This window comes from Numida meleagris, chromosome 2, assembly GCF_002078875.1.
Source record: "Numida meleagris isolate 19003 breed g44 Domestic line chromosome 2, NumMel1.0, whole genome shotgun sequence".
Taxonomy (NCBI): Eukaryota; Metazoa; Chordata; class Aves; order Galliformes; family Numididae; genus Numida; species Numida meleagris.
In genome coordinates, this window is record NC_034410.1 from 37,166,145 (window position 1) to 37,188,450 (window position 22,306).

Consider the following 22,306-nt stretch of genomic DNA (forward strand, 5'->3'; position numbering starts at 1 on the left):
TTTGGGGAAGCGTGCTTCTTCCCATGGCCTGGGGTTTGGTGGCACCATGCTCATTGCAGAGAGGCGTTGCTTCCTCAGGAGATAAGGGCAGCGCCTGGGTCTGATGGGGAGGCACCGCAGCGGGTGCCTGCCTGCACCTGTGTGCACCTTGCACCTCCTGGCCTGCAGCACCACCAGCCTGAGCCTGGCTGCCTGCTGCCCAGTGTGGGGTGCTTCCAGCAGACCTGCCTGGAGATTGATGCTGGGCTGAGGAGCATGAGAAGCAGCGGGTGCAGGAGTCCAATGGCTGTCTGGGTTGATCTTCACTCGCCAAGCGACATGTGGGGTATGTGCCCTGTGGTAGGGAAAGTGGATGTTAAGAGAGGGAACAGGCCAGTAAGGCTGGCGATGGAACGCTAAAAGGGATGTTGGAACACTTCATTGCTTTTATCAGCTATAACTCAACATTTCTCGCCACAAACACCAGTTCTTCCCTGGAATCCCAGGGTTGTATAACAGCGCAGCAGCTCTGGGCAGTGGGGAGGGAGGCTGGTGGAAGGGGTGATGCTCCGTACCACCTCTGTTGCTTGTTCAGGGGCTCCACTGCCATAAATGTCTCTTTCCTTCAAAGGAAGTCAGTACATGGCCATTGTCAAAGTTCTTTGTTCTTCCTGGTGTGTGGCACTCCTTGCTCCAGTGTGATGAGTTTTCTCTGCGGAGACAAGTAGAGCAGTGCTTGCATGGAACTGAGGCAATAGGATCATGGAATTGTTTGAGTTGGAAGGGACCTTTAGGAGTCATCTGCTCCAACCCCCCTGCAGTGAACAGGGACATCTACAGCTACATTGGTTGCTCAGAGCATGGTCCAGCCTGACCTTGCTGGCTGTCATTTGTTTAAGCAATTGCATGGCTTTTGCTGCTGAACTTCTCTGTGTGAAATATCAAATGCTTTTGTATTGACTTTTGAAATAGTGAGTCTTAGAGACAAACTCAGGTGAAGTGAAAACAATTTCTCTTCTTAACAAGCAAGAAAAAGGAGCAGAACTGCTTCCATGTCTGCCCGAGGACAAAAAGCTGTTTCATCCTCAAGTGTCAGTGTGCAAGCGGTTTCTGTCCTCCTGTGCCCTGCACAGTGCAAGCAGCTGGAGTTTCTTTGCTGCTAGAGGTGCTGCAAGAGCTTGCAATAGGACACATGACATTAAATAGGCTAACCAGGCTGCAGTGCTGTTTCTTTCCTTTGCCTGCTTCTTCCCTTCTGCATCATGAGCACCTCCTAGCCCTTCCTTTCTGTGCCTCCAGCTTGCAGCCTGCGTGCTCTGCCCTATTTCTGTCCCTAACCTAGCCTGTTTGCTTTCTGATCTGCGGTGCTGTAAGATCGTGCCTTTTCCCCAGCCTCCACGTGCACTCCAGACAAGGTCTGCTCATAGGGCACCCGGGGAACCCCCCCTCCCTGGGCCACGTGCCCTGTCCCCGTTGCCTGTCCTGCCCGCATGCGGCTTGCTGCTCTGCCCGTCGCTTTATCTAATCTCAAACCGAGGGTGGCTGCTGCGGCAGGGAGGCGGTTGGGTCAGATCTAGAGGTCAGTCGCTGCACACGGATGGAGAGGAAGGAGCACGAGGGAGAGCTGGAAAAGAGTGCGTCCAGGAACACGTGACAGCCGGGTCTGGCGGTGCTGGGTCATGGCGTGGCTCACATGGCCGTGGTGCATGTCTGCTTGTTATGTCACTACATGCCGCCTTTTTTTCTTGCCTTAGGGGGTGTGATAGCTTACATCAGCTCTTCGAGCTCCGCGTCTAGCCCAGCCTCATGTCACAGTGAGAGCTCAGACAGCGGTTTCCAGTCATCCTCTTCGCCTGTACCGTCTTCTCCGAACAGCTCCTCCTCGGAAAGCAGCTGCAATGGTCGGAGCAGCGAGGGCTCCGATGGGGCACCAAAGAGTGACCGGCTAGAGGAGGCTGTTAAACCGAGCCAGTCGGGTGTTGCTGGCTTGACAAAAGGCCATAACGGAGTCACAAGTATGTCTGGTGCCTGTTTGTGAAACTACTGGTTTACCCCCTCCACATCCCTATGGTGTGGAACTATACATACTACGCATTACAAGCAGGTCCTCTCTGTCGCTACCTCTGACAGCATGTAGCAAAGCCTTGTTGTTTTGTTTTTCAATTTTTCTGTGTGTGTGTATGGTAGAGTACTACCATACAAATGCTAGTGGATGAGAGGGTCTCCTTGCTGCTAGATCAAACAGCCCATAAATACAGTCCTGCCCTATTGCAGATTTCCACTAATGAGAATTGATCTTAATAAAAATCAAACACTCTCTTAAGAAGATGTGATGAAGTAATCTTGTGTAATCTCGAAGTATTTTGAATAATGGAATGATAGTAATGATTGGAGGTTGCCTGAAGGAGTATTTATGGAGCTGTCTTGTGAATCTAGTTACCTTTTTATTTTTTATTTTTATACTCCCACCTTTGCCCACTAACCTTCCATCCCCCTAAATTCCTTTGAGGAACAAAATGAATTACCAATATTCGATCATAAGCTCAAACTAAAGGGTAGCCTTGCAAAATGTTTAGCAGTCTAGCTACCACTATTTGCCTCATACTCTCTCTGTTGATCAGAGAAGACCACAACAAGGAAATACATTTGAATGGTTTTGGAAGGACAGGACTCATTTTAAATACTGGAATGAGTATTCCTACAAATGCTCAGCTGGAGTTTAGACTGGACTTCTGAAAGCTGGATTTTTCAATTGGCTAAATTGTTTTATCACTTTGAATTGTTAGGAAACTATAATTAGTACACAGCAGTTCAACCTTAAAAATGTGTCCTTTTTTTTTTTCTTTCTTCTCAGTGTTACAGCTCTAAGTTCTTAGTAAGAACCTTTACTTGCTCTTAAATGTACTAGCAACCAGGTTGTTGGTATCAGCAGAGGTTCCTGAAGATGAAACCTGCTGTAGACTGTAGGTGTATAGATAGGTAACATATGTAGCTCAATGTTAGTTTTATAAAATATGGAAAATTTATGGTTTGGTTCTTTTTCAAAGCCTTAAGAAAAAAATTAACTCTCTTCAGAAGTGAAATCCAGGTGTCAAAGAAATTTGCTTTTCTGATAGAACACAGTTCTGCTGGAATAATTCCAGCTGTGTTAAGGTAACTTTGTGGTTACTGAAGTCATTGGTAAAACTCCTATCTGCTTTGGTCAAACAAGTGTTAGACCATTGCTAAGGATCTGCAAAAATTCTTTATTGATAAACTGAATTAAAATGGAGCAGAAACTTGGAAAGCCAACCCATAAATATGTTTACGAAGCTAAGAAGGTATTTTCAATATGAAGTGTATGAGAGAAGATGTCTGTTCTCAGTTTCCTCAACTGCAACCATTATATGTGCTTCCTTGTCCTGATGGAAAGACAGATTGAGCCAAAGCTTCGGTGGCCTAGTTACCTAAATGATCCTTTTAAAATGCTAAGTGTAAGCAGACTCTTTTTTTCTACAAATGAGTACAGTGCTACAGTGATTCAAAGTCCAGTGAATACATGCTTTCTCCCTGTTCTGTTGAGTGCTTCATGGTTGTTTGCTTTTTTTTTTTCCCCTTCCGGTACACTGGTACCTTCTGAACTGTTGAAGGTTTTTATACATTCTTGCTTTCTGTTGGTCCTTTTCTGTGTTTTTTTTTAATATGTTCAACTGACCTGACATATTTTGCTGTTAGTACAGGTTTTAAAAAGCTGGAAGCATGTTCCTGCAGTTGTCCCTGACTTTCTGTATCCTTGAATTTTCTGTTCTGATTCTAGAATTCAATGGAATGGTTCTTCTTTGCAAGGTCTGTGGAGATGTTGCTTCAGGATTTCATTATGGTGTTCATGCCTGTGAGGGCTGCAAGGTGAGGTGTATTTCTGCTCATCTTCCTGCTGGTGAAATGCCCTGAAGGGATTTTCCTTAAGGTTCTTTCCTCAAGGGAAAAGCAGTGATAATGCTGGGGAAAAATATATATATATATTAGTTCTGTTAAACTTAAATCTGAGAAGTTTCAAGCAGTGGATGTGTTGTAGAAAAAGGTGAGACACTCAGCAATTGACAGCATTTTCCAAGCTCTGCAGAACTTTCTGGTCTCACCCTTTAGCCAGTCTTGCCTGACCTGGAGTATGTGGCAAAGAACAAGAACTGGAGACAGGTGGTAAGGACCATGTCATGCAAGACATGACTATCAACTGCATTAGGAGATGGTGGGTATGTGAGTTGTAACCTGGGATGTCACAGAACAAAACAGCTTTGGAAAAGCAGTTCTTTACAATGGGAATAAAAACCAAAACTGGGTGCTTGTATACTCATGCATCAATAGAAGTGTATTTTCTGATACTGTAACACTGCAGATGTTATGTTCTGTGATGGAGTTTATCAGCTTATGGGTAGAAGCTGTTGATGAATCACCTCTGAAAGTTGTATGGTGCAGTATGATAGTCTCCATAGTCTGGAAAAAGAACTTCAAAAAAAAAAAAACCACCCTGATTTTGGCTTTCTCCTTTGCATTTAATGTTGTGGGAGTTTGAGGCCATATTTCATAAACTGGTAGTACAATGATGCAAGTAAAGTATTTAGCTTTTAGATACTGACTATGCAGGGAGGAACTTAGCATCTCCTGTAGGTAGAAATTGTAACTAGTTTGCTTTATATGCAGATCACACTCTGAAGGGAAGTAAGTCATTAGGAACAGCAAGTTTTTTTGTTTTTTTTTTTTTAATTTACTTAGAGCTCTTGGCCTGAAGCAGCTGATGAGGTGAGGTGAAGTTCTCTGTGCTTACAGAGGGATGTATCTTGGCAGGAGAATTTGACATGCTCTGTAATAAAAATTGTGCGGGTTTTGTTGCTTGTTTACAGGGTTTTTTCAGAAGAAGCATTCAGCAAAACATCCAGTATAAGAAGTGCTTGAAGAATAACAACTGCTCTATAATGAGAATGAATAGAAACAGATGCCAGCAGTGTCGTTTCAAAAAATGTCTGTCTGTTGGAATGTCAAGAGATGGTATGTTCCTGAACTGTGCAGCAATCCTCTGCGAGTGAATATGCTGCCCACCACAAAACTCATTGATAAGAGTCTTAATGACAGAAATGCAGCTGATCATACTGTCAGGGACAGATTCCCTATCCAAGCGCGCTTAGATCAGCTTGCCACCCTGCCCTGTAAGTGTCCTGACCTGGTAATGTAACACCAGCCAAAGAACTGTCCTCCCTTCCCTGGGGGTTGATGGAGCAAGGTGCGCTGCTGTGGTCTGTTAGGGATGCAGATATAACAGGAGACTTGATCATGTTTTACTGAGGTAATATTTCAACGTGTATTCTTCCTGAATCCTGGCAAGATTCTTTGTTGGGATTATTTTTTCAACAGGAAATTCTGCCTCGGCAGGATTTTTTTTTTTTTTTAACTAAATGGAACAGCTTTTTAGTATTAGTTGGATCATACCCAACTAAGTTTAAGTAGTTGGGGTAGCCTTACAGTAACCGTTATGGACCTGAACGAGTTAGTTTTGGGTGCATAAATCAAGCATATATCTGTGTTATTCTTTTTATTTTTCTTGAGAGGGTGGGGAGGAAGGGATAATGCTGAGCTGAGTGTCTGGTCACCTTGCTGACTATCTACTCCTCCTGACCTATTTTTTGGTAAGTGTAGGTTGTCAGTCCGCTACAACTTACTGCTATAAAACAGAACTCTTCCTTCTGTATCACTTTTTGGTTTACTCTGGGTTTTTATTTCACAAGAACTAGGAATCTTGGACTGTTAATAATTTAGTGGGTGGAGTGTTTAAAACTTATTTGAAGTAATTGTTCTGAGTTCTTGTCGTGCATAGGTGTTATTTCATCCCCTAGGCGCCTGTTTGCGCACAAGGTTGTGCCTGCTTTAATGAAAGGGGTTCAGTTACATTAACGAAGGGGTACTGCATGAACATAATTGCATTAGTCAAAACTGGTTATAAGCCCTTGTAAGGCTGTGGTTGGATAGGATGGTAAAGGCAGTTGTAGATTCCCCAGGACAGGGTCAAATGTGCTGCAGCCACAATGATGCCCAGCCCCTTGCCAGCAGAAAATATCCTTGTCAAGGCAAAGTTATCAGGAAGGTTTGCCAAGGTAAGCTTAATTCAGCATTGATTCATTGTTTTTGCAAGTTGGATAACTAGACCATAAGGAATTGTCTTGTAGGACCTATATACAAATACTTTATGAACTGTTCTTGAATTGAGCTGATTGTCAGCACCCAAAATTGTACTCAGTGAATTACCCAGTCTTAAAGCCTGGCATTTAATTAACTAACACAACTGTGTGTATAGTCCTTAGGTTTGTAGCAAAAGGGGAAAAGGCTTGACAGATTGTGCTTTATAACTGCCTTCTCTTTGAACATAAACAGCAGCATGTACCTCATATCTCATGCCTATCCTCTGCCCGGGAAACTCTTTGACTTCAGTAGTAATGCTCCTTCTGTAGTATTAGTGAGATCAGTAAAAGCCCTTAAAGCAAGGTTACTTGTTGGCATGTGTATGTTGTGTATGTGTGTGCTTTGTTTTCCATTTTGGTTTGACTGTGCCTGTTCTAACACTTTCAGGATTGACTTCAACTTTTCGTTTCTCTTCCTTGGTAGCTGTTCGATTTGGCCGCATTCCTAAACGTGAAAAACAGAGGATGCTGATTGAAATGCAGAGTGCCATGAAAACCATGATGAACAGTCAGTTCAGCAGTCACTTACCCAATGAAGCATTAGCTGAACATCAAGATCAAGCACCTCAAGAAGACCTTTCCTCTAAACCCAAACAAGAGCGGGAAACCCTCAAAAGCCCTTCTCCTCCTCCTAGCTCTGACGTGGCTAAGGAAGAGGTGATCGGTATGGTCACTAGGGCCCACAAAGACACTTTCATGTACAACCAAGACCAGTCTCAAAACCCAGCAGAGATGATGCAGTCCCAGAGCGGGGAGAGGGTGTCAAAGAACACAGAACAATATATGTTGAGCAGCGAGCACTGTGTTAGTGGGCTCAGTGGCCCTCAGTACCCTGAAAGTGAGCAGCACCTGGGCGGACAGTACAAAGGGAGAAGCACCATGCATTATGCAAGTGGGCATGCCGTATGTTTCACAAATGGCCACTGCATGAACTTCACCAATGGTTACACTCAGCGACTGTGTGATAGAATCCCAGAAGATGTCTTCTCTCCAAACAGAAGCACCACTTATTCTTGCAGCACTGGAGGAAGAATGCATCTGGTATATTGACATCATATTTCATTTGGTGAAAGGCTTAGTGATGTTTTTTCTTAAACTTCAAATACTAATGCTTCAGAATAGAATGAGCTGTGCCCCTTTAGTCAGAAGCTGCACACAGTTAATTGGCATAACTGCTGGAACTTCACATAGTGGTACAAGTTTAATAGCACGACCTGTGATGAGGGAGAGTAATGGCTCCAGTTTTGTGTAGGATTTGAAGTCATACAAGTGATGGAGTTCTTTGGCTCAGTTTCTGGCCTGCTGAAAATAGACTAATATCAAAGGGTGCTTGTTGAAGAATAGTTTTTTTTTCTAACTGCCTCGATTTTAAAAATGAAAGTGGTTGTTATGAGTTTGTAAGCTCCCTTCTTCTGTGAAACCTTTTGAAGACTTCATTTTAAAATCTGTGCAGTCAGATGTGCTGTATTTTCTGTAAATATATTAAAAGCAAATTTGTGGAGTGAAACAGCAGGGCTAGGATTTGAAGTTAGTCATGTTGCACACCTTGCTATTGTGATCTAAAATCTCTCTTCTTGGGTAGGCTGTGTGTTATTTATTTATGGTGGGAATGGGCTTATTTCATTACAGACCATGTAAAATAGAGGTTCAGTGGGGATCCATAGGCTAGCATCCTTCTCCTTTAGAGCCTCTTCAAATCTGAACAGAGGCTGAAGGAAGATACACTGCTAAGCCACTTTAGAGAAGTTCAGGATCTTCTTCATAGTGCTTGCACAAGTGGGGCTCTGAATCCTAGACAGCTTTGCTAGGCCATTTTCTAACTCAGTTCTTAACAAAGACAGTTGCTATTTTCTTGCATTTTTTCCTATTTCCTAAACAAAGGTCCCTCCCCCTTACATTGCACCTGCTGTTTCTCTGCCATTCAGGCAACTGGTTCTTTAAGTCTTTAAAATAGATTGTCCTTCTCTTTATCACTGGAACTGCCTGGGATGAGGGAACATCCTTGTGCTCATCCTGCGTTATTAGTGAGAAGTAGAGACCCCTGGCATTTCTGAAGTGGTTGAGCTCCCAGTCTTTTTCTTCATCCTGGTTTGTAAAGGTGCTTGCAGGCCTCTGAAAAACCTTCACATTATAAAGGCTGTTTTCAGGCAGGATTTCGTTGTTTCTCTGACTACTGCATATGTGGACTATGGCATCTCTAGCAGGCTCTGACCTGTAATTGCAGACTCTGGGCACTGCACCATGGCAAATAATAATTCCCAACCTTTCTTCCTTGCAGGGAAAGTATTTGGAGTCATTATGACAGCATTCTTGGCACTCCTGAGAAGCAGAGGTTAAACCTGTCAGCGTGGGCAGGCAGGGAGTGGCTGTGCCTGCAGAGACCCAACCAGTCAGTTTGACCTGTGTATAGCAGCTGCAGGGAGGTTTAACATAGCCTGCAATGAGGAAACAAAACCAAGTCAAACAGAGAACTGCACACTCCCTCTGCATCTCTGATGTTAATGAGAGTTTTGCCAGAGAATTCAATGAGAGCAGGATCTGACCAAAATGAGTCAGCAGGTGCAAGGGAGTGTAATTAGACTCTGAAACAGTACAGGGACACGTTCAGGGTTATGGTGTTCTTTGTTTTGGTTTTCTTGCTCTTTGACATTTCCAGCATGCACATGCACATACATGTGCACGCAAACAGAAAAGCACTACTTACAGTTATTATTGGAAATGCTTCTCTCAGAAGAGCTAGTGACTGTATAAGCAGCAAAACTTCCTCCCATGGAATGACTCTTGCGTAGATCTTTTTCAAGAGAACTTAGACACAATACGTGGGAGGAAGCATCAGCTTCCCCTCAGGACCATTTGCATGAGGGTTAATATGACACAAATGTAGTGTGAGAAACTGAGGTGGTTTTTGTTTATAATCTGCAGTGGGGTGTTGAACCAGAGATTCCTCATCTTTAGAGAGCACTACATTTCTAACAATAACTGCATGAAGTTCAGCAGTGGTTAGTGTCAGCTTTGCTTCTGATTGTGTGCCTAGATCTTATGTCAAAAATATTTCCAAATGAAAAAGCTTATTTTGATTCAGAAGGATTTTCAGTTTATGAACAAGGTCCTCTTCCAGCCCAGAGGTAATAGTTGGATTTTGAGGATTGTCCTCAGAAATACAACATTCTGAATCACAAGTGAACCAAGAAATCTGCAGTTCTCTTGATTGCCTTTTGGGGAGAGTGAAAGGTGAGAGTTTCTGCATGTTGAATGCCCAGTTGGTAACTGGTATTTGCTAGGAGGAAGTACAGAAATATCTATCTTCATCTTGATTTTCCCTCTCTGCTATCAAGTATACCCACCACACTGTTGAGTATGTTCTTGTAGTGGATCTTAGGATGTCAGAACCAAAGAATTGCTGGACAGATTGAAGATGCACTGCAAGCAGTAAAACTCTAAGGAATTGCTATTTCATTGTTCTATCTTTGCTTTGATGATATGATGTAGGATTACATATACCATTTAGTGTGTTTTTGAAGAATACTTAAAGGAATTCTTGTCCTCAGTGGTAGGTGAAGGAAGGATTAAAAGGTTTAAACTTTGCTATAAGATGTAAGTTTTATAAAGCAGAAATGAAGATCTCTCAGAGCATCTGTTCATAGAGAGAATTTTCTGGCAGTCAGCTTTCACAAATGTGTTGATCTCATTAGATGCGTTCAGACTTTCCTACAAAAAGTTTACATACATTTATTTAAAAGAGAACATTTTGTCATCTTGTGGTTCAGCAAAACTGGAATACAAGTTCCTTGGTCTTTCTTCAGTGGTACAAGTAAAAGCAAACACGTACGATAGGAAGGTTGTTCTGGTAATGAAGGTGTAAGCCTGTGACTCAGGAAACCATAGCTCAGTTCCTTGCTCTGGTGTTGACATCTTGGTCACCTTGACTGAATCACTTGAAGTGCCTGCAAAACAAGAAAGATCAATGAGAACAAATGTAGTAGTGATTGTGAGATTACAGGCGATTTTTGAAATCAGGATGAATTGCAAGATTATGGTGATAATAGAAAGAGAAATCCAGATGTCAGCTATGAGTGAGATCAGGAAGAATAACACAACTTCAGTTGTCTCAAGTCTTTCACTATAAACTGTGCTAAGAAACACTCTGCTAAGGACTTTCAAAGTTTGTGTCTCTTGGGGGGTGGGGGGGGGGGTTGGATGGTTGTTTTTGTTTGATTGCCTTTTTTTTTTTTAAAGGAGAGGGGAAAACTAGTTGCTTAGGGAGTTGACTGAGGAATACTGTTGTGTTTTTTTCTTTTTATCTCTGTGAATCACTGAAAGCTTTCTTGAAGAATAAATCTGCTGCTTTCAACAGTTTTTTTTAGATATTTAGAATGATATCTTTATGAGTTGTTTTCTCTGTATGTTTTGTAAACATTAGGTCTGCCCAATGAGTAAGACTCCCCACGTGGACCCAAACAAGTCTGGCCATGAAGTCTGGGAAGAGTTTTCCCTGAGCTTTACTCCTGCAGTGAAGGAAGTGGTGGAGTTTGCCAAGCGCATCCCAGGGTTCCGAGATCTCTCACAACACGACCAGGTTAATCTTCTGAAGGCTGGGACCTTTGAGGTGAGACCACTGTGTATTGCAGACTTGGCAAGCTGTCAGTTTGACCTCCTTGAGAAAAAAATAAGTAGAACTGTGTTGTATCAGGTAACACTTCTTTTTTTAAATGGATGCTGAGTTTTCCTTAAGCTGATGGTGTCCAGTGCTATCCAGTCAAATAATGGTGAACTGTCCCTGTTCCAGCTAGCTCAAAAGTACTCAGTCCACTACTTTGACAGCTACCTTTGCTTAGCCTGGAGAGTAGCAGACTGCATCTGGAAGGGTGGATAGTTTAGAAAGCCAATAGAGGATTTCCGTTTCCTCAGTTCCATAGAGGAATACTTTTATCAGTCTGCGTGTCCTTCATTCTTCCACTGTGTTCCATGCCAGTGCCAAGGCATCCATCTTGACCATAAGTCTTTGGCAACTGGGGATCGCTGAAGCTTCCATCATTCTCGAAGGCAGTAACACTGACAACTAACTGCAGCTGATAACTGCTGCAGTTCTGTAGATACCACGTACTAGCTGGAGCCTGACTTGCTGCAGACTTCAATCCCACCAGGTCTTCATGCTTAATTTCACCCACTTGCAGTCATTACATATATGTGAATTAGTGGTGTTAAACTGGAAATGACGCCAGAGGACTTGGTGCTGTTTTATAATTAGTGACCTTAATGAAGGGAACCATTACTTAGGGTTTTAGTTGCTGTCCCAGACTCTAGTGTCTGTTTGACAAAGTTCACTTTTTGTAAGTATGCAAATGTGAAGTCTCTTCACAGAGGGTCATAAGAGATAAGTCCCTAGTATTTGATGTTACTGTGTTTTTCTGAATGAGTCAGGTTTGGTGATGCTTTTGTTCTCATTTTTCTTGATTTATTCTTTCAAAGAGGGATATGGGATTTTGCATTTACCTGAACCAAATACATTTGTCTTATAATGGATTGGGTCTCTTACACAGCCCAGTTCTAAAGTGTGTAATTGTTGGGTTGGAAGATACAAGATATACTTGAAAACTTGGTGCCTGAAGTGTGTCAGTTTCTCTGTTACTTCCACTTAGCTGTAATGTATATATATTTTTTTGCTGTTGTACTTATTCTTCACTTTTTGATATTAATCTAAAACTCTTCTGTAGCTAGGAGCAGTATTCTTACTGCTTCAGCTGTGCTGTTCACGTAACACAAAGATGTTAGTTCCTTCCTCTGCAAAGTGGGATACTGTCCAGTGCCTTCAAAGGAGGGTGAAAAATGAGGCTTGAACTGTTCATATAACTCAAAGCCAAACTCTAATATTTTGCAAGTAAAATGTTTTGTTGTAACACTTCTTCATCTCAGGCTCTTCTAAACCTTTATTCATGTGCCTTTTTGCCAGTTTCAAGAACTGCTGATAAAAAGGCTTTTATATCCAGGGGAATTAATTCACTCATTTATAAGAAACATTAATAATTATTTCTGTTAGTGAACTGGTACCTGGAGTTAAAAGCGTACGTGGCATTTTAGCAACAGAGAAAAATCGAAAAGAAAACACTGCAGAGCGATTTAAAAAAAAAAAAAAAAAACCCACCAGGATTAATGAAACCATTTCAGTAGAGGCAAAAGCATCTTCAAAGCCTGGTGTCTACAAGGTCATTTCTGTCTTCTGGATAACTAAACTAGGATACCCTTGTATCTGCATGTTAATAGCAAAGCCTGAGTAAAACTACTGCCACCAAGCCTATTTTGGCTTCCTTGGGCACTAGTGTGTGGCTGTCTTGGCACTGTGCTTAACAGCAGCTCATATTCAAGGAGTGCTTCATCATTTGGAGATGAGAAGGTGCATGGAAACAATGTGGGTGCAGAAACAACATAGCTATATATATATTCACACACATGCAACTAAAAATCCATCTTAGAACTGGGAGTACTGTGGAGCTTAGTAAATCATAGTGGCATTTGCCTGGCTTTGTGTGGGAGTTCAGGCGAGTAGCAGTGAGCCTAAAGTGAGGACCTCAACTGAACTTGAACTGGTGCTCCCCTGCCTCAAATGCAGTTAATGCTAGAGCCAATGAGCCCCTCGGATCCATTGTGCTGGTAGCTCAGTTGATCTACAGACTCGCTAACTTGGCAGTTTGGCTGCAGGTGGTAGGGAAGTGAGGAAGCACTTGACTGCGTGGAGTTTTTATGTGCTTAAATTGCTACAGTCGGGTGACAAGATTGATCAGGTATGTCCTCAGCATGTAAGAGTTGGAGTCCGGCTTGAGATGGAACAGGAAGAATTAATCATGTACTATACCATAGTCTAAACAGTTCTTCCTTGGGTTAGAATTGCGACACTGAAATTTCTTCGTGAGTGCTTTGCCCTATTATAAATCAACACGGCTTTATGGGCTTCAGTTTTGAAGACTAGCATTAATACCAGTTGCTCATTATTTGAAGTTAGTGATTCATGTTTCTAAAGCCCTGTCCTTTAAGAGGAATAGCATTTTGAACTCGAAAGTTGAATATACATGGGTTCCTGCTAATGCATGAGTTCAGCTTTGTCTGTCTGCACTTCTAGTCTCCTTTTGTTGTATTTTGAGGACTTCTACAGAGCCTAGGTTTCTGCTCCCTGTAGTAAATGCCATCAAAAGACATACAGCTTAGGTGACTAGGGTGAATAATATATAGTGCTCATGTGTCCATCAAGATTGCTGCATGTCATCTGGCTGTTTAAATTTAGCAGCAGGTCATGTAATGTGCATGAATGATGTGTGAATTCTCAAACTTCTTCTTTTTTTCTGAACCCTCCTGTTTTTTTTAAGCTTGTCAAAGGCACTAGTCTTTGCTGAAAACCCAGTTCTTCTCATTTGTAGTAAACATCATTTAAATTAATGCAGTTATATAGTGTGAGGAAAAAATGACTGTCACACCAAGAGGGTACAGCAAATCTGAAGTTTCAACCAATGTGAGTTGGTTCACTTTCTCCAAATAAGAAGGCTGTTGTGTGCAACTTAAACCTTGAAAATGTAAATGAGGTTGTCGAACATGAGCAAATGAAACTTTACAAGCCATTCCACAGGGAAACATTTCACAATACGGCTGAGAAACCACAAGAGAAATTTCAGCCCAGAGGGGTAAGTTCAGCATATGTCAACTGCTCCAGCCCAGGTGCCTGTACCAATGGAGTATTTCGAGCTGCAGCTACAGACCAGGTGCTATTTCAAGCCCTGCTTTCTTAGCCTTTTGAAGGCTGTACATGCGTCTCCTCTCTACCAGAGCTCATTAACATTCCTTTGGAAACAGTGATGCAGCATGGTACTTTCCTAAAGAATGCCTAGTGGGCCAGATCACCAGGTGGTGTAAATCAGCATTGTTTCAATGGAGCTGCTCCAGTTTACACCAAGCAAGAATCTGGTTCAGTACGTTTACTTTGCTGCTCATAAGTGTGGCCAAGAAAACAGTTCTTCTAATGCTCTGTATGCCTTTGGCTGTTCAGTTGCTTAAGCAAGTTGTCCTGCTGGCATATTTATGAATGGCACTGTCTTTGTGGCTTAAGTTGTCTGATGCTTACATTTTAATTTCCTTCCCTTTCATGTTCTATAGTCCCTTCCCTATCTCTGCTCTGTAATTTTTTATTTTTTGCTTGTTTCTCTATTACAGCCGGGGCAGAGCTTGCACTGTTTTCTGCAGCTTGATGGCTTGCTGAGAGTTTCTATACAGAATGCTTGTACAGCGATCAATAAGAATGAGAGTTTTAATAATGTTAAATTGCTTAATTTTTTTCTTCTTTCTCTAGAAATCCACTTATATTTCTGTGCTTTTTATTTTTTCTTCCATCAGGTTTTAATGGTACGATTTGCATCTTTGTTTGATGCAAGGGAGCGTACTGTCACCTTCCTTAGTGGAAAGAAGTACAGTGTGGATGACTTGCATTCAATGGGAGCTGGTGATCTGCTCAACTCCATGTTTGAATTTAGTGAGAAACTAAATGCCCTGCAACTCAGTGATGAGGAGATGAGTTTATTTACAGCGGTTGTCCTGGTATCTGCTGGTAAGGAGAGAAAATTAATTTACATCTTAGCTGAATTTTGAATATGATTCTCTACTAAAAGATTTCTGTAAATGGTATATCTTGTTATTTCAAGTGTAAGTCCAACTAAGTGGGTTTCATGCTACTAGACTAGCAGCCTATAAGTTGGTTTTCTACACATCTGTTACGTCTAATTAACTGTCTTTCAGAAAAACGTGGCAAAAGGCTTATGCTTTCCTGCTTCTTTCTGTAGAATTCAAAAATACATTTCATAGCTGCCCAATGACTCTTTAGAAGCTATTTGTCTGACTCATCTAAGTTTCACAGGACACCATCAATGAAATTAGTCCTGACTTGGACAGCCTAAGTCTCGGGATAAAGCGGTATTTTTACTTCCAAGTACGGTCATTGAAGTCTACTGCATATCTTACTTAAGTCTAAATCCAACAGTTTGATCTCTCCCTATGTCAGCATAAAGCCCTATTAATGTGCATCGTGACTTCTTAGAGCTAAAGGTCTGCCAATCCACTAACATCTCCACCAGCCTCATGTCTTCTTTCAGTCTCTGGATAGACAGAATACCCTGGTCCAGATTCAAAGGAGGATTAAGCACCTACTTCTGCAGTATTATCTAAAGCCTCACATTAGGCACATTAGCTTTGCATATGATGCCTGGAATACAAGATGCAGAATCCGTGCTTGCTGGGTAAGGAGCTCTCTAGAGGTAACTATCAGAAATACTGGCACTGCCCATTTCTTACACAAAAAGCCAGTGTCTGGGACCTATTCACCTCCCAGGCAAGTGGTCTTCAACATGAGTGCTTTAGACCTGTGTCTCTGTTATCAGAGAGGGACACTACAGGCTCAGGAGTGGTGTGTAGGCCCATGAGGTCTCTGTAAACAGGGTGGGACGGTTCAGTCTAGTAGTGTTACACACGGCCTAACTGAAACTTGATAGCAAAAGATGGAATGCAGCTGTGGCCTCTTCAGTTTGTATGCACTGGTAATGAGCAGTGGGTGGCAGGGAATCTGCAAACTTCAAAGCCAGAAGGAAGGGCAGCGTGAAGGAAGTGTGGCACTGTAGCCTGTTAGTAAAAATGCTCAGGTAGCAGAGAGAAGTTGTTTTTCCAGATTCTGCTTTACTTTTTTTTTTTAATCTTTCCAAAAATAAATTAACAAGAACTGAAGACAGGCTTCAAAGCAAGGAGTGAGAACCAGGCCTCCTCCCTCCTTGCGCAATGTCATAACTAGGCCACAGCTGTTTTTTATGATATTGTAGAGCCCTGCAACTGAACAACATAATCTCTGGACTGTCTGTTTTGAATATGATTGGCCTTATGTGCTCTGTTAGGCTCTATGCTAAAAGCACACTTCTTTTCCTTTCTCCAGCCTTTTAAACCCTGCTGCATGCTCTTGCTGGCTCCCAGTAGAGCTTAGCTTAGAGACGGTACATAGTCGGAACAGTTCTAGGCAAGGTACAAGACACAGTGACAGAGCTGTGGAACAAGACACAAAGATGAGGTGCTTAGGCTTCTCACAGCTGCTGAGGATTTTTCAGACTCTGGCTTTGGACGTTTGTGCTACCTATCTTAGCTTCTTTTGGACCTGATCTGGAGTCTGATCCAGCACCTCTCTGGACTTCTTCACAAAATGTTTATGGAGTAAAGTACAGCTTTAATGATCTTTAATATCTAGGACCAAACCTGGCGTGTTTCAGGCTCAGTGGTAATACTGACCATCACTGCCAGTTCAGAACACGCAAGGAATGCAACGATTCTCTGACATTACTTTGTAGCTTCCAATAGGACCAAAATGCGGTAGTCATGACTTGGACAAATAAGTAAGCAAGCTTCACAGCTGAGCAGATGCCTAAGAAGTGGCCCTGACAGAGCTCATGGAAAAGGAAGGACCTTGTGGCATTCCTGGGAAAGATGTTTGCCAGCAGTAGAAGGGGCTGAAAGACTGTGGGCACCTGATGATTAAGGGAATATTTAAAAACAGATCCTCTGCATCCCATCCCTCAAGCAGAAGCATGGAGTCATTTGCCATAATGTGGAGGAGGAGCTCAATTACAGAAGGAGAAAGAGATGAAGTACAACATCAGAGAATTACAGGGAGATGCAAGCAAAGGTGAAAAGAGCCATAGCTGGAAGAAGAACTGAAAGTAGAAGAGTAAGGCTATTAAGATTTCTTCATCTAAGAATGAAAGTTGCAAAGAACATGAAAAGGAGGATGGTAGTCAAGATGCACATCGGTTCCAGAAGCAGACAGGAGTGTATGATTGTTGAATGCTGTTAAGTGATCCAGTCTAAAATATTGTACTGCACGACTTAAAGTATCTTTGAAAAAGACTTAAAGTCGCTTAACTTTTGCTTATAAAAATATCAGTGGAGGGGGAAAAAAAAAAAAAGAAGTACTCATAAGCCTGTAAACAGTGCTAGCAGGGAGAACCCTTGTCAGAAGTATCTCTGCGTGGCGTTGGATGAATGAATACTTTGCCCCTGGCTTCAGTTAGCTGGAATTGTTGAAGATGGAGGGGAAATAACATGATGGATCATTGGCACTGAAGAAAGAGGAAGCAAAGATAAAAGAATGTGGTTTGTGTGGGTCTAGTGACCAGATAATCTCTCAACTGAGGGTGATGAAAAGGAAATACACACCCCCTATTATTCTCTTATTTGGACAGTACTGAGAAAAACTTCAGCTGACCACAACCAGTAGTAGACTGAAGAGAGGGAAGAAAGACTTGAGTTAATTGAACAGAAGGGACTACAGCAAGTGACCCAAGGCAGCTGGGAGAGGCTGGACTGCCTCTTCCTCCCTGCTGAGGTGAGGAAGCTGTCACTGCACAGAATTCTTGAGAAAAGTCACCTGGTGATCTTTGTTCAGATGTTGTCATCCCTGCTCAGGATGGAGCAAAGCCAGAGGTTTTGCAGAGGTGGGCGAGTGGAATAGTTTGCTTAACAAAGGCAGAGAGGCTTCCTTTCGCTCAATACTCTCATGCATTCTCTCTTGAAGAGCAGCCATCAAACCTAATGGACAGCTCTTACAGAAGAGTGGAATGGATGTTTACAGTCATGTTTTGATATTAATCAGGGTTCATAATTGTTAGAGGAAAAGGTTCTGGAACAATCTTTCTACAGGGGAAAAAAAAGTTAACTGTTTTAAGATGGATCCTTAAGTGGGTTATATGATACTTCTTCCTGTAACGTTAGGGAACAGCACTGAATAATCAAGGAGGACTTTGTAGATTCTCTTCACCTGAGAAGTCTGATCAGATTGACACTGACAGCATAAGGATGATGTACCCGCTCGGACTGTACGATCTGACTTGGTGCTACTCCAGAAAGCTGTTGTAATACTGTATCACAGTTCTGTGTCCCAGTGTTTAACTACACATATGCATCGAAGCACATTTCTGGTCACGTCCATCACTTGTGTATGTGTGTGCCCTGCTAAATTTACCTGGAGTTTAAGAACAGCTGGCTACAGCGTAGAGGGAAAAAAAAAATTACTGTGCATGATTAGTAGGTGAGTTACTTATCTACTGCTTAGATTCCACCTAAGGAAAACAAGCATATACTTAAATATTGCTTTCTTGAAAGAGATGCTTTAGGTGCAAGGTGAGTGCAGTATGTAAAAATGCAATATTTTTCTTGATGTTGAAATTCCTCCTCTTTAGTTGGAAATTTTTGGGTGCATCATGTTTCATTGTAAGTGCTTGCAGGACACTGTCAGAGATGGTGCTCGGTCACATCAAGACATATACCTTCTTTGCCCCTTCGAATCCCACTGTGCAAAAACAAGTGTGACTTGCCCTGAGTGGGATTTCCATATCCAAACACAAATCTCAAGTTTAGAGTTCTGTGTCCAGCCTTGAGAAGCCCTTGAAATGTCTACTTCCAAGCGCCTCGTGCTCCTTCTTTGGGCTCAAAGTTGTGATTCAGCAAGGTGTTTAAGTACATGATTCAGTCTGTCCTTTTTTGGAACCTTGGGTAAGTGAACAGAAAAGGTGACTGAGTGCTGCCAGTTCAGCATGAGCTTAATACTTTGCAAAGCAGATGCTAAATAACGTTTAAAAAGACTTGTGGTATGCGAGTTTGAAACTTCTGGCATAAATACATAATTTTTCTGTTCCTAATGGATTAATTCTTAAAGTGGCTTTATGTTGCAAACTACATCTGTTCAGTTTTTTTGTCTCTTCTTTTTTCTTCTTTCTCTCTTGTCTACCCTCTCTCCTTTAGATCGCTCTGGAATAGAAAATGTCAATTCTGTGGAGGCACTTCAGGAGACACTAATCCGTGCATTAAGGACCTTAATCATGAAAAATCACCCAAACGAAGCCTCTATTTTCACAAAACTTCTTTTGAAGTTACCTGACTTGCGTTCCTTAAACAACATGCACTCTGAAGAACTCTTGGCCTTCAAAGTTCACCCATAGGCCTTTAGGTTTCATTTGTACCTGGACTTGCCTCGTGTTAAACTGTTTCGTGCTAAAATATGTATTTATACAGTTGTACCACTTGCTGGAGAGAGAGTTCACAGACTGTGAGCAATTGATAGCTGTTCCATAACCATGCAATAATGCTTCAGCAGGTGCTTTCAGCTAACATCAGTGCAGCATTCAGAGCCCTCCAAGATATCCAGACCCAGCTGTGCTGCACTTTTGTAGAAGAGGTTGCAATGAGCCTGAGTAAATATGGACTGTTCTTTCACTTAGAAAAAGAACCACCACTGCCCTCTCATGTAAACGGAGTGCAGAATAGCTACATGTGTACATATGGGATGTGGAATGGGGGGAACAATCCTGTATTAATAGGAAAATCAAAGAGCTGATTAATTGGTCTTTCCCTTATCTAATATATGTATGTCTGTGTCTCCTGATAACTCATTCATGGTTTCACTGTTGTTATTCCATTAAACCTGATGGAATGATTTCAGCCCGCACCAACTCTTCACTGAGCGCGTTCATGCCATGTGTATATAATATAAATAGCTAAGTAATGGGTGTTTATGACTATAAAGTACAGAGTTGTGTGTATATATGTGTATGTATATAAAAAGTTCTATACATAAAGTATACATATAATTTCTTCACAATATTTTAAACTGTGAAGGAATTTAAACTTACAAAAGAAGGTGATCTATGGAAAGAACCAAATAGATGCACTTTGCATTTTGCTGAACTAATAATCTGAGCATTTCTAATTTTTAGAAAACATCAAATTTGCATTAATAAGCTGTGTTTGTTAATTTGAAAAAATACATATATAGAGTGGCACCAAAGGGGCAGAGTCAGGTTCAACTTCTGGAATGGCTTCTAGAGAATCTTCAGTGGAGATGGCTGTTCATGGCACTACTGAGGTTGGTTGTCCATGGCCACTGAGGTTCGCACACTCTGTTAATGTTTAAAGAAGCACCAGATGCTCTTCAAAAACTTCAGCACAGCCAGAAAGAAACAATGAGATGAATAACAGCATTTGAGGAAAAAAATATGTTCTAGTGCTTACCCATAGTTGCATTTGGGTGTGTGTGTGTGTGTTCTGTGACCATTTATTTCTTACCATGTGTCATTTTGCTGCTTCATTGCTAAATGAGAATTTATATAGGAATGGGAGATTCCCTTTGTCTCTTCACAATCTGGGCTTTGTGGTTCCCATGCCTGTTCTGGAGCTCTCCACTACTGTGTGCATATGTGTGTATGTGCAAAGAAGGTGCACTGGATGGTCTGGATATTTTTCTTAAAAAAACAAAAACAAAACAAAAAAAACCCCACAAACAAATGAGACATTTTGTTCATGCCAGTAGCAAATTACAAAGCAGATCCTTGAGTTTCTGCTGTTTTTTCCATCTAGGAAAGCAGTTGTCCATGGGTTTTCACCATTTGTAGCAGGACCTGATGCCAGAAAAGAGATTTAAAAAAGACAAAGCAGTTTTGTTAAGTGGTTGTGTTTGTTTTGCTAACATGGGAAGAAGATGCTCTGTTACTCTTGTGTTTAGTTAGCTTACCTGAGAGGTAAACCCTCTTGTGGCTTAACTAAACCATACTAAATGTCTGGTGATGTTTAGATGTGTGCAGTAGCTTAGGCTATAAGCCAGGAAGCCCTCTGACTGCAGGAGTCCTGCTGGCTGTGCAGGAGCAGCTCTTGAGCAGCAGTGAGTGATGGGAGGCCTTGGCCCTGCAGCAGGACTGGAGGAGCTGCAGACCTCCCTCCATCTCCCCATGAGAATCAGGAGCAGCTCAGCCCCCTGCTCTCGGTTGGTCGTCCTCAGACTGGGATTTCCACTCGGAAGTTGGTAAGCATTCTGCCCAGAAGATGGGGAGCAGATGGGGGCAGGTGCTGAGCGGGAGGGAACTGGGGACAACCAGCTTCAGCCTCGGCTAAATCGGAGGAGCATGCCCTTTCCCCTCCTCAGCTGCTGCAGGGAGCTTTGTCCTGCTTCAGGCTGCTTGAACCACTGGATAATAGCCCCCTAATACCTGTAGATTGCTATCTGAATATGCTATCAGGGCATATTGTCCTAATTTCTGTTAACAGTCTGCATCCTACCAGTATTACTTGTATGAGAGCTTCACTGAGTTACGCATCGAACCATTCAGACTTTAGAAAGGACACAGTCACATGTCTTGTATCATCTAGGAGCTGGAATGACTTTGTAGACCCATTTCAAATGCAGAAAGTAAAGCTAACCCTTGGTTGTTTGGGGAGGGAAGGAGGCTTCTCACAGAGGTTGCCACCCTACAACTGTGTTCTGTTTAGTTTTGTTTTCTTTTCTTAAAAGTGTATTATTAAGCCTTTAGGAATGTATAACCAGGACTGAGTAATTACCGCTTATTAAATTTTTAGTTAGGTTGACCATGTATGCCTATAGATAGATAATTGAACTTGTACAACTTCCTTTGAAGTAAATCTTCCTGTACATAATGGGAAAACTCATATAACAGAAAGAAGCCCCAAACAGATTGACTGAATGCAAAAGCTGATTAAATACTGTTCAAAAGTGACCTGTGTACTACAAACTCTAGCTGGACTCGTAGAAGAAAATCTGAACTCCTCGTATTAGCCATGTATCGTGAGCTCTTCTTTTCCTGTGTCACTGGTTATACACTTGTTAAATGCTGAGATATAGACTTCATGGCAGGCATTTGAGTACTGTAGATTGGGTCATTGCTGAAAGATTAATGTACTGTATGACTTAAATGAAATTTTTATTCTTGATTTTATTCTTGATTTTGTTCTTGTTTTAAAAGATTAAATATGGGCATTATGTCAGCAAGCTAAGCTGTGTTTGCGTTCTTTGTACAGAGTCAGGAGGGGAGGATAACACGTGGGGATGAGCAATGCGGTGACGGACATCAGCTGCTGCAGGGCACAGAGGCCGGGCATCTCTCCTGTGCTGCAGCCTGTCTGTGCAGCTGGGGGCTGGATGGGGTTTGCTGGCAAACTGCCTTTACTGCTAACGGGCTGGTCTGGGCTACTTCATTAAATTTAAATAGGCAGCGAGGTAAACACCCTCGCTGCATTTCAAGAATATAGCTTTGCAACTCTGA

The 22,306-nt window shown here is 42.0% G+C and overlaps 1 protein-coding gene across 1 annotated transcript; it reads left to right on the forward strand.

The window, feature by feature from the left end:
- NR1D2 (nuclear receptor subfamily 1 group D member 2) lies at positions 11 to 22,037 on the forward strand. Its single transcript, XM_021387629.1, has 8 exons — positions 11 to 325; positions 1,734 to 1,994; positions 3,776 to 3,864; positions 4,860 to 5,004; positions 6,613 to 7,229; positions 10,609 to 10,794; positions 14,565 to 14,775; positions 18,999 to 22,037. Exons 1-8 carry the CDS (start codon positions 256 to 258, stop codon positions 19,193 to 19,195), a joined length of 1,776 nt encoding a protein of 591 aa, XP_021243304.1. The 5' UTR covers positions 11 to 255; the 3' UTR covers positions 19,196 to 22,037.